This window comes from Perognathus longimembris, chromosome 4 (genome assembly GCF_023159225.1).
Source record: "Perognathus longimembris pacificus isolate PPM17 chromosome 4, ASM2315922v1, whole genome shotgun sequence".
Classification (NCBI taxonomy): Eukaryota; Metazoa; Chordata; class Mammalia; order Rodentia; family Heteromyidae; genus Perognathus; species Perognathus longimembris.
This window is the reverse complement of record NC_063164.1, coordinates 53,286,786-53,299,241: the sequence shown is the minus strand read 5'-3', so window position 1 is coordinate 53,299,241 and position 12,456 is coordinate 53,286,786. Positions and strand designations below refer to the sequence as shown.

The 12,456-nt window shown below is 41.4% G+C and overlaps 1 protein-coding gene across 4 annotated transcripts in view; it reads right to left on the bottom strand.

Annotated features, from left to right (window-relative positions):
* Mettl5 (methyltransferase 5, N6-adenosine) overlaps positions 1 to 12,456 on the bottom strand; it is a 13,280-nt gene extending 824 nt beyond the window's left edge. For 2 of the 4 annotated variants that reach the window (XM_048345268.1, XM_048345269.1), the window contains exons 1-5: positions 12,063 to 12,456; positions 10,274 to 10,388; positions 9,808 to 9,989; positions 6,480 to 6,562; positions 1,899 to 1,950 (exon numbers count right to left, since the gene is read on the bottom strand). In XM_048345268.1, the coding sequence (XP_048201225.1) occupies positions 1,899 to 1,950; positions 6,480 to 6,562; positions 9,808 to 9,989; positions 10,274 to 10,388; positions 12,063 to 12,171 (541 nt within the window). In that variant the 5' untranslated portion in view covers positions 12,172 to 12,456. The remainder of the gene's footprint in view (positions 1 to 1,898; positions 1,951 to 6,479; positions 6,563 to 9,807; positions 9,990 to 10,273; positions 10,389 to 12,062) is intronic. The other 2 variants (XM_048345270.1, XM_048345271.1) reach the window with 1 other exon arrangement.

The window sequence follows — 12,456 nt, the reverse complement described above, 5'->3', positions numbered from 1 at the left end:
TTTTAATTTTCTAATATATAGTTGGCTTAATTTCATAATCATACTTTCTTCAAAATTCTCTTGTCTAGATTTTAGTAATAAGTCCCTAATTATTTTTCTACTAAGCTCTAAAATGAAACCTCTATTTCACATGTCTACTAAATAATCTGAACTGTTAGAAGGATGGCAATCAGCTACATATACTTCATATTTTATAACAAATTCTACCTTATAGGTCACAGCTCTCACATTGTAATGTGCAGCCACCACCAGAGGACCTTGTTGAAATACAGATTCTAATTTAATAAATTCGAGTAGAGCCTCTAATTCTGTATTTCTGACAAGGATTTCAGGTAATAGTCATTTTTAAAATTACAACGTTTTTAATGTTTTCCCTCTTTCCATAATTAATAGCATCAGTATTTTGCAGTCATAGGGCTCAAACCAAGGGCCTCACTTGCTAGGTAGCCTGCATCCCAGCTCTTCAAAGGTTTCCAGAAATATCACTGCTAATGGTCTGAAGACCACATGTGGAGTGCCAAGGTTCTGGCTTGGTATACTGTTGGGATTGTTCCAAAGTGCTCCATGTTACATGATTGAGTGTAACAGGGAGATAACCTCTTTTTATTATCCATTACTAATTGTGAACAGTAATACATCTAGATGTTTTAACACTGTGGGGCCAATTCATGGTAAGTTGATCATGTGAAAAACATGTCCCTTATTGCTCTCTTATTTCAGGCTTCTCAGTTATTTGAATTATGATTAGATGTTTTTCCTGTTGTGATGTTTGTGAATATTACCCAATTTAGTAAAAAATATATCAAACATGAGTACTCTGTGGAGTGTGTATGTTTATGTTATGTTTCCCACCAAAGCGAAAAAGTCAGTATTTTTCTCTGTAAGCAATTAGAAAATTGAAATAGGTTAACTAAAGATACACTTTCGCACTTTTCCATGGGTAAATTTCAAACCAATTCCACATATATGTGGTTCTTTTAATTTTTGCAGTAGTGGGGAGTGAACCAGGGCCTTGTGTGTGCTAGACAAGCAGTCTACCACTTGAGCTATGCTGTCAGCCGTCCGTTTTTGCTTTTGAAACAGAGTCTTGCTACTTTTCACTTAGGTTCATCACAGTTTTACAAACTTTCTGTCTCTACCTCCCAAGTAGGTGAGATTACAGACTGTACTACCAGTCTCAGCTCAAGCCCATGTTTTTATTCACTGGTATGATAAATGAGTCATCTTTTGGTCAAGTGACAAGATAAGTGGGTGCTACTAGACATTTTACATGAAATGCATAAACATGGACGGAAATGAACACAATCAAATTTGTATACATACATTTGGGTGTTGGTGGCTCAACCTTTAATCCTAACTACTCAGGCTGAGATTTGAGGATTGTGGTTCAAAATTAGCCTGGGCAAGAAACCTGGAGACTCCTATATCCAATTAACCACCAGAAAATTGGAAGTGGTGCTGTGGTTCAAAGTGGTAGAACACCAGCCGTGAGACTGGACAGTACCTAGGCTGAGTTCAAGCCCTGTGACCAAGAAAAAAATTAGACAAATGCTTACCTTGCATTTATTGCACTACCAATAATGCACACTGAAAAACATTTTCTTTGTACTGGTACTGAAGCTTGAAATCAAAACGTCACAGTCTCAATTGACTGTTTTCTTCAAGGCTGGTGCTCTGCCTCTTGAGCCATATCTCTACTTCTAGCTTTTTGCTGGCTAATTGGAGTAACAGTCTCATGGATATGTCTCCATGAGCTGGCTTGGATCCTCATTGTCAGAGCTCAGCCTTCTGAGTACTTAGGGTGATAGGCCTGAGCTACCAGCACCAAGAAAAAACCTACAGTTTTGAGTTAATACATGTGGGTCCTTTTAGATAATTACAGTTGAGATTTTTCTTACCTGCAATGATGTCTATTTTGATTTTCCATTCTGCAGCTTTCTTTTGAATATGCTAAAACAAGATTTCCATGTGAGCTGGTTGTTAAAAAGGGAACTATTCTACTGAAGATTGTAAGTTTTGTTTTTTTGTTTTTTGCCAGTCCTGGGGCTTGGACTCAGGGCCTGAGCACTGTCCCTGGCTTCTTTTTGCTCAAGGCTAGCACTCTGCCACTTGAGCCACAGTGCCACTTCTGGCTGTTTTCTACATATGTAGTGCTTGAGAATTGAACCCAGGGCTTCATGTTATATATGAGGCAAGCACTCTTGCCACTAGGCCATATTCCCAGCCCCAGATTGTAAGTTTTCAAAATTTCATTAGAGGCCTGGGTTCGATTCCTCAGCACCACATATATGGAAAAAAGCCAGAGGTGACACTCTGGTTCAAGTGGTAGTGTGCTAGCCTTGAGCAAAAAGAAGCCAGGGACAGTGCTCAAGCCTTGAGTTCAAGCTCCACGACTGGCAAAAACACACAAAAATTCATTAGAAATTCTAGAAATTTCAGTTAGCAGGATAGAATTTTTAAAATAATAAATTTTAGATATTTCCAGTGTTAAGATGACAGGCTGGGTGCTTGGTGGCTCATATCTGTAATCCTAGCTAATCAGGAGGCTGAGATCTGAGTACTGAAGTTTAAAGTCAGCCTGGAAAGGAAAGTTCTTGAGACTCATACTTCCAATTAACCTCTACACATTTTTTTTGTCTTAATTACTCTATCAAAAGCACTTAACATGATGAGTAGCAAGTCAAGCACTTTTAAGAAAATCTGGGGGCTGGGGATATAGCCTAGTGGCAAGAGTGCCTGCCTCGGATACACGAGGCCCTAGGTTCGATTCCCCAGCACCACATATACAGAAAAAACGGCCAGAAGCGGCGCTGTGGCTCAAGTGGCGGAGTGCTAGCCTTGAGCAGGAAGAAGCCAGGGACAGTGCTCAGGCCCGGAGTCCAAGGCCCAGGACTGGCCAAAAAAAAAGAAAAAAGAAAATCTGGCCTGGTGCAAGTGGCCCATGCCACTAATCCTAGCTACTCAAGAGGCTGAGATCTGAGGATCATAGTTCAAAGTCAGCTCAGGAAAGGAAGTCCATGAGACGCTTTATCTCTAATTAAGCACCAAAAGGCTGGAAGTTGGAGCTGTAGCTCAAGTGGTAGAGCACTAGTCTTGAGCAAAAAGCTTAGGGATAGCACCTAAGCCTTGAGTTCAAGCCCTAGGACTCAGAAAAAAATAGATTTGGCCAGGCACTGGTCATTCAGGCCTGTAATCCTAGCTACTCAGAGGCTGAGATCTGAGAATCATGATTCAAAGCCAGCCCTAGCAGGTCTATCAGACTCTTATCTCCAGTTAGCCACCAGAAAACAAAGTGGCGCTGTGGCTCAGTGGTAGAGTACTAGCTTTGACTTGAAGAGCAAGGACTAGAGAAAAAAACAGGGAACAAAAAGACTTGGCCCTTGGGTGGAGCATGTTAATTTAAGGGTTTTTTCTTTTCTTTTCATTTCCTTCCATCTTAATAAGAGTAGATGAGGGGCTGGGAATATGGCCTAGTGGCAAGAGTGCTTGCCTCGTACACATGAAGCTCTCGGTTCGATTCCTCAGCACCACATATATGGAAAACGGCCAGAAGGGGCACTGTGGCTCAGGTGGCAGAGTGCTAGCCTTGAGCAAAAAGAAGCCAGGGACAGTGCTCAGGCCCTGAGTCCAAGGCCCAGGACTGGCCAAAAAAAAAAGAGTAGATGATCATAGAAGCCATGATCACCAAGTCTCTAATAACATTTTCCTATCTGGCAGTATTTCACATGTATTGTCATAATCCATGAACAGTAAAGGTATAAAATAAAGGGCTGAGAATGTGGCTTAGTGGTAGAGCACTTGCCTAGCATGCATGAAGGCCTGGGTTCGATTCCGGAGTACCATATAAAAAGAATAAATCCAGAAGTGGTGCTGTGGCTCAAATGATAGAGTGCTAGCCTTGAGCAAAAGGAGCTCAGGGACAGTGCCCAGGCCCTGAGTTCAAGCCTTAGGACTGGCAAAAAAAGTATAAAATCAAAGCCAGTTAGCCACTCCAAAACTGGAAGTAGTACTGTGGCTGAAGTGGTAGAGCACTAGCCAGGCCCTGAATTAAAAGCCCCACAACCAATCCAAAACAAAAAAGAGGTCTAAAATCAGAGCTCACACTGATAGAGACACAGTGGTAACATATTTGAGCTTGGTTGGCAGTAATTCACACAAGTTGGCAAGGAACAGAACACAACAAAGCTGAATTCATATCTATTCTATGAAAGCCAACACCAGTACATAGTGGTATCCAAGAAGCTTATGTTGGATAGTCCCTTAAGTGTGCACAGGTTTGATAATTCACTAGGCAATTTTACAAGACCCTGCATATGATTCTTTTAGCTGTGCTTTGTTACAGTAAAAGGATACAGAATCAAGTCAACAAAAGAAAAAAGTACATAGATGATTTCTGGGGAAAGCAAGTGCAGCCTTATTTTATTTTACATTGTGGTACTTGAACTCAGGGCCTGGGTGCTGTCCCGGAGCTCTTTTGCTCAAGGCTAGCACTCCACCACTGAGCCATAGCACCACTTATGGTTTTCTGGTGACTAATTGGAGTTAAGAGTCTCACGGACTTAAATGCCCAGGCTGGTTTTGAACCATGATCTTCAGATCGCAGCTTCCTGAGCTCTAGGCTCTAGATCTTCTGAGTAGCTAAGATTACAGGCATGAGCAACCAACAACCAGCTGTGAAGCTCTTTATCTACAATTAACTATCAAGAAGCTGGAAGTGGAGCTGTAGCTCAAATGGTAGAGTGCAACCCTTAGGCAAAACATCTCAAGACTGCCCAAGTCCTGAGTTCAAGCCCCAGAACCTGTACCCCTGCCCCCCGACACACACACAAAAAGAAAGACTTAGACATGGCAGGCACTAACCTGCTTTGTAAATATTAATCTAATCCTCAAAATTGTAATGAGGGTATTTCCTTATACTCCAGTATGAAGGAATGATGCTTAAGTTCCTCAAGGTAAAAGATGAACGAGCTTATGCTTGAATCCAGGTCTATCTGGTCTCAGAATCCGTTCCTTTTATTTTGGTGGTGGTAGTTTGAACTCAGGGTTCTAGTGCTCTACCACTTGGGCCCATGCCCTTATTTTATTTCTTTTCAAATAGGGTCTTCAGTAGCTGAGAAGACAGATGTACACCACTATGCTCACCTCTTGTTGAGATGGGGTCTTGCTAACTTTGGCCTGACTTGGAATTGCTGTCTTTCTGATCTCCCCCTCCCTAGTAGCTTGGGGCTACAGGCTTGAACCACCACCCCTAGCTCTGTGTTCTTACCTACTGTTATACTTATGCTACAAAAGCACTGCCCCTAGGGCTAGGAATATGGCCTAGTGGTAAAGTGCTCATCTCATATACATGAAGCTCTGGATTAGATTCCTCAGCACCACATAAACAGAAAAAGCCGGAAGTGGCCCTGTGGCTCAAGTGGCAGAGTGCTAGCTAGCCTTGAGCAAAAAGAAGCCAGGGACAGTGCTCAGGCCCTGAGTTCAAGCCCTAGGACTGGCATAAAACCAAAACCAAACAAAAAGTACTGCCCCTAGTCCTAATATCCTAGAATACATATTGCCCTAATGTGTTAAATACTGGCAAAAAGAATAATAGAATACGTAGTTTTTGAACTCATACCTGTATTTGGGTCAGGCTCAATGTTGTTAAAATACAGGCCTTAACTCCCGTAAGCACTTGAGGCCAATCAGTAGACAGTGGGCTAAAAAGCATTCATCTTAACATCCAGGCAAACTAGAACACACTGTAATATTAGTTCTGTACTTCTGAATTATGTCCATTTCTTGACAACAGTTCCTGTCTGAACAAATCTTTGATGAAAGAAGTCATGCAGCAAGAATAAAAGATAATTATAGATGATAGACACAGAGAATTCAGTTTCTAAGCGGGTAGAGGTAAAAAAACAACAAAAAAAACACAAGTCTGGAGAAATATTAGTGCCTAGCCTTCACAGCAAATGCTTAAAATAGAAATGTAAAAATCATTACAATATCAAAGGTTTTAGTAGTACTGTTTTTTTGTTTTGTTGCCAGTTCCTCAGGGCCTGGTCACTGTCTCTGACCTTTGCACTCTACCACTTGTGCCATAGCACCACTTGTGGCTTTTTCTATTTATATGTTACTGAGGAATCAAACCCAAGGCTTCACACATGCTAGGCAAGCACTCTACCTCTAAGCCACATTCCCAGCCCATGGTTCTGAGTTTTAAATCAGGACTTTACAATTGCTAAGTGGCCACTCATCCCTTGAGCTACTACTGTGCCAGCTATGATTTGTGTTGGCAAATTTCAAGACAGGGTCTTCTGGACTATGATTCTCCTATTTGTGCTCCTGTATGTTACTGAGATGACAGGCATGTGCACACAAGCTGAGTCACTGATGAGATGGAATATCATGAATTTCTATGCGTGGGCTGTCCTTGAACCGAAATCTGTGATCTTTACTTCCCACCAAGCCTGGCTAGCATGATGATTTGAACTTACCTCTCTAGTTGAAGATTTGTGTAAAGAATATACTGCTGTTCTTGCCATTTCCAAAGCAGTCTTTAGAAAAACCATATCTGTTCCTGTGAAGAGTAAAAAAAAAAGTTCCTGTTTATATTATGTACTTCTTATCAAAGCAAAAGACTAAGTGAACAGGAAACATTTTTTTTCCAAAAGTCCAAAGTAGTCAATTTCAATTATTTGTGCAGAAAGTCAGGGTAAGAAGTTTTTTAACTATAAAGAATAAAACCAGAACATTCTGTCTTAAGTAATAGGGGTTGGAGTCATGGCTCAGGTGACAGAGTACCAGCAATAAATGAAAACATCAGATATTGAGTTCAAGAGTTCCAACCTCATTTCTCAAAAAGCTCAATATAGACCTACCCTATGACCCAGCCATACCACTCCTAGGCATCTATCCTAAACAGCAAACCCCAAGATATCAAAAAGACATTTGTACTTCCATGTTTATCACGGCACAATTCACAATAGCCAAAATATGGAAACAACCCAGATGCCCCTCCACAGACGAATGGATCCAAAAAATATGGTACTTATACACAATGGAATACTACATAGCGATTAGGAATGGTGAAATACTGTTATTCACAGGGTAATGGTCAGAACTCGAACAAATAATGTTGAGCGAGACAAGCCTAGAACACAGAAAACAAAGGGGCATGATCTCCCTGATATATGACTGTTAACAAAGGGAGACGGAGAGACAGTAGAGACCAAGTCTGTGAAACCAAAAACTGCTTGTCAAATAGTATTCCCCACGGGATTGGGGCAGCGACCCAACAGTATGTAACTAAAACCAAACAATTACTCAACATATAAAGGTCAAAAATTGACCTCTCAGGGGTATACAATAGCTCAAAAGCTAGGTATGTACATTCATATAAGACTACTGTCGACATGGTCTAATATCGACGTTACATTTAAAGCCCTAGGCGAACTTTCTTGGGCGTGGCCACGTGGCTACTGTATATGTTCTTGATACATTGTATATTGTATATATGTCTACCTGACCTAGAGAAGAGATAGAAAAACAGGACGTAAGATATCACAAGAAATGTACACACTGCCCTACTATGTAACTGTACCCTTTTTGCACAACACCTTGTCAAAAAATTTGTGTTCAAGTAATAAACAAATACATTTTTTAAAAAAGCAAAAAAAAGAGTTCCAACCTCAGATTTAAAAAAATTACAATAAAAAATTTAATATCCCAGGGCTGGGAATATGGCCTAGTGGTAGAGTGTTCGCCTCGTGTACATGAAGCCCTGGTTTCGATTCCTCAGCACCACATATATTGATAAAAGCCAGAAGTGGCGCTGTGGCTCAAGAGGTAGAGTGCTAGCCTTGAGCAAAAAGAAGCCAGAGACAGTGCTCAGGCCCTGAGTCCACACCCCAGGACTGGCAACAAAACAAAACAAACAAAAAATTTAAAATCCCAAATGAATGACTTTCAAAATGGAAGAATGGGACACAGGATAGTATAGGGTGGGAGGTAGGATTTTAAACTATATGTGCCCTTTCTTCCTCTTAATGACTTCCTACTCTTTTTGCCCACAGTACAGAGTCACTGACGGTAATGGACACATTGGGTGAAGCTAAGTGGTAGGACATGTAGTTTGCATGTGTTTCCAGGCCCTAGCTTCAACCCTCCCAAAAATTTTTTTTCTAGGGGCTGAGAATATGGCCTAGTGGTAAAGTGCTCACCCCAAATACATGAGGTCCTGGGTTCGATTCCTCAGCACCACATATATGGAAAAAGCCGAAAGTGGCGCTGTGGCTCAAGTGGCAGAATGCTAGCCTTGAGCAAAAAGAAGCCAGGGACAGTGCTCAGGCCATGAGTTCAAGCCCCAGGACTGGCAAAAAAAAAAAAGTTCTAAAACAATAAAATCTTTATAGCTTTCATAATCAAGAGGCTGAAGCAAATCATTTGGTGTATAAATCATACATGAGAAAAGAGACTGTTTCAGAAAACAAAGCAGCATGATCTCCCTGATATATGACTGTTAAGAAAGGGAGACGGAGAGACAGTAGAGACCAGGTCTGTGAAACCAAAAACTGCTTGTCAGGGGCTGGGGATATAGCCTAGTGGCAAGAGTGCCTGCCTCGGATACACGAGGCCCTAGGTTCGATTCCCCAGCACCACATATACAGAAAACGGCCAGAAGCGGGGCTGTGGCTCAAGTGGCAGAGTGCTAGCCTTGAGCGGGAAAAAGCCAGGGACAGTGCTCAGGCCCTGAGTCCAAGGCCCAGGACTGGCCAAAAAAAAAAAAAACAAAAACAAACTGCTTGTCAAATGGTATTTCCCACAGGATTGGGGCAGCGACCCAACAGTATGTAACTAAAACCAAACAACTACTCAACATATAAAGGTCAAAAATCGACCTCTTAGTGGAATACAATAGCTCAAAAGCTATGTATGTACGTTCATATAAGTCTACTGTCGACATATTGTCTAATATCGACATTAAAGTCCTAGGCGAATTTTCTTGGGCTTGGCCACGTGGCTACTGTATATGTTCTTGGTACATTGTGTATTGTATATATGTCTACCTGACCTAGAGAAGGGAAACAAAAACAGGGCGTAAGATATCACAAGAAGGGTTGGGCCTCATATACATGAGGCCCTGGGTTCAATTCCCCAGCACCACATATACAGAAAATGGCCAGAAGTGGCGCTGTGGCTCAAGTGGCAGAGTGCTAGCCTTGAGCAAAAAGAAGCCAGGGACAGTGCTCAGGCCCTGAGTCCAAGGCCCAGGACTGGCAAAAAAAAAGATATCACAAGAAATGTACACACTGGGGCTGGGAATATGGCCTAGTGGCAAGAGTGCTTACCTCCTATACATGAAGCCCTGGGTTGGATTCCCCAGCACCACATATATGGAAAACGGCCAGAGGGGGCGCTGTGGCTCAAGTGGCAGAGTGCTAGCCTTGAGCAAGAAGAGGCCAGGGATAGTGCTCAGGCCCTGAGTCCAAGGCCCAGGACTGGCCAAAAAAAAAAAAAAAGGTTAAGAAATGTACAAACTGCCCTACTATGTAACTGTACCCTTTTTGCACAACACCTTGTCAAAAAAATTTGTGTTCAATTAATAAATAAATTAAATTTTAAAAAAAGAGACTGTTGACAACACAAATTTGTTAAAGACTGAAAAATTCAATTCCTTAATCCACCAATTGAAATTTAAATTGTAATAACTATAAGGATGAGAGATATAGATCACTTAATGAGTAGTAATAACCAGTCATTGGCAAAAATGGTTTTTTAAAGTTTTCTACAGATATACCAACATACCTGATCCTTTTTACTAACCTTTATTATTTTTGGTGCCAAAGGGAGGATTCATAATTACTGTGTCAAATGACTTGGACATTCTGTTAGATAATGAGGACACATCACATTGAACCATATCAACATTTGTTAACTCAAATTCTTCCACATTCCTATGAAATATTTCCAGTGCATCTTCATCTATGTCAAATCCAACACACAACCTATAAAGATAAAATATACAAAAAGTGCCAATTTACAGTTCCAAAGTCAAAACAGAAAGTTTTAGCCTGACAAAATATGAATCACATTAGAAACTCAAGTTGGTATAAACAGGGTTGCTGCTATTACCATTTTCACTTTTCCATACAAGTAGTATTTGATCTTCTACATATGTAAATTGTGCCCAATATCAGATTACTACTACTCTCATGAATATCATTCCAGTAATCCTACTTCTACTTATTAAAGCACATCATACCCAAATGATATAAAGTAGATCACCTACCCTGCTCCTAACATTGCAGTTCCGATGCTAAGTACTCCACAACCACATCCTAAATCTGCAACCACTTTATCTTCGATGTCATCATATGTGTTGTGGATTGTATACAGCATGCATGCTAAAAATAATTAAAAAGGAACAAACAAGCTGATAACAAAATTTAGTTTGTGTAAATGACTAAATGTTACATCATTTAGTTCTACATTATTTAAAAAATCAAAATAAATTTCAGCCAGGGGCTGATGGTTCACGTCAATAATCATAGGTACTCTGATCTGAGGATTGCAATTTGAAGCCAGCCCAGCCAATTATCCACCAAAACAGCAAGGAGAACCATGCTCAACAGTGGAATGCTGGCCCTGAACAAAACAAAGCTCAGGGACAGCGCCCAGGCTCTGAGTTCCAGCCCCAGTATCAGCACCAAAGAAATTTTTTTTCAAAAAGAAAAAAATTAAATTCTTACACACATATGGTGCAGCCCAGTTGATACAGTGGAGCGCTCAGTTATTACCATGTTATTGTCATGTCAAATCCACTGTGTGATTTGAGGGTTTCCCTGCCCTTAATTTTTTTTTGGCCAGTGTTGGGGCTTGAACTCAGGGCCTAAGCACTGTCCATGTCTTTTTGCTCAAGGCTAGCACTCTGCCACTTGAGCCACAGCACCACTTCTGGCCTTTTCTATATATGTGGTGCTGAGGAATCGAACCCAGGGCTTCATGTATAAGAGGCAGGCACTATTAACACTAGGCCATATTCCCAACCCTCACTGGGCTGGCTTTGAACTGCGATCCTCAGATCTCAGCCTCCTGAGTGGCTAGAATTAGAGTCATAAGCCACCAGTGCCCTGCACAACATTCATTATCTTTAAACACAAATATTCATAATCTACAAATGAGAACTGATAAGAGAGCTGAGAGTGGAAGATGCTGAGGTCAGAGTTTTCAGACACACAGGCTCTTAGATACACTGTTAATTTAAGCATGAATAACACCAAGGATGCACTCTGGATCCCTGAACACAGTAAGGGTTGCTGGGCATCACTGACACCTGAGACATGTAGACATGTCTGACAGACTGCTATATTGATTACACCTGCAGTTATTAGAAACTTGGAAGCTATCTCAAAGGAAGAAGCACTCCTATGTGGATGCTTTCAAACTACATATGAAACAACTGCAGTTACAAGTCTCTATAGACAGAGAAGACTGCCAGAAGTCATTATTTAAACAGAGAAAATTGTTCTTGGCATTGCCACAATGCTTTTACAAATTGTTGAAACTATGACTATATTATGAAGCATATATATACATACACATATGTTCTCCACGACTTTCACTGGCAGTTTAGCAACCACTGGAAAAAAGATTAGTGCTTACAGATACTCCCAGCAAATTAATTTTGTTCATGCTTTTCAACGACTTTAGTACCACATTAAATATGAATGGATCCTCCTGTCTTCTCTCCCATACTCAATACCAATCTCTAGCATTAAGCCTGGGGTCATTTATTAAAACTGAACCAGCAAGTCTTCTAGGCCCAGAGAATTCAGCTGTGAACACATTGCTTTCCCCTATAGAGTTTATATGTGTTGAGAAAACACACAGATTGAAAACCTGTCCATCGGTGTTAAGGGGTACACAGAAAACAAGGTGTGTTAGTGGATGAGTTTTCTTCATGAAGCTGAACTGAGGGTGGAATTCTTCCAGACATTCTTTGTATTTAAAGTACAGTTCTATTGCAACACTACGTGGGTGAACACAGCTCTTGGGATGCAGGAGCCTGGTGAACCAACCTGCAATGTGCGGTCTGGTCGGATACTGCTCTAGAAGGAGCTTGGGCTTTTCGAATCCATCCACTTCTTGAAGGCGACTCTCTAGTTCCTTAAGTCTTAATTTCTTCATTTTTTTTCTTTTTCTTTTTAAAGGGCTCACGATGCTAAACCGTGACAATTCTGCAGTTAAACCTGTCTGTCCCAGCTATTTCCTCCCTAGTTCCCACCAGGGCTTTCTGCTCCGCCGGAGACCTGGACCGGGACAGGAGACGCGGGGACGCAGGGCCACTTCCGGGTCACCTTCCAGGTGCCCCGCAGTGCCCGCGCGCTGTAGGGCGAATGCGGAATCCCTAAATACAACAACCGCACACCTCCCGAAGCGGCCCACACCTCCACCGGAGCCGGAAGCGTCATC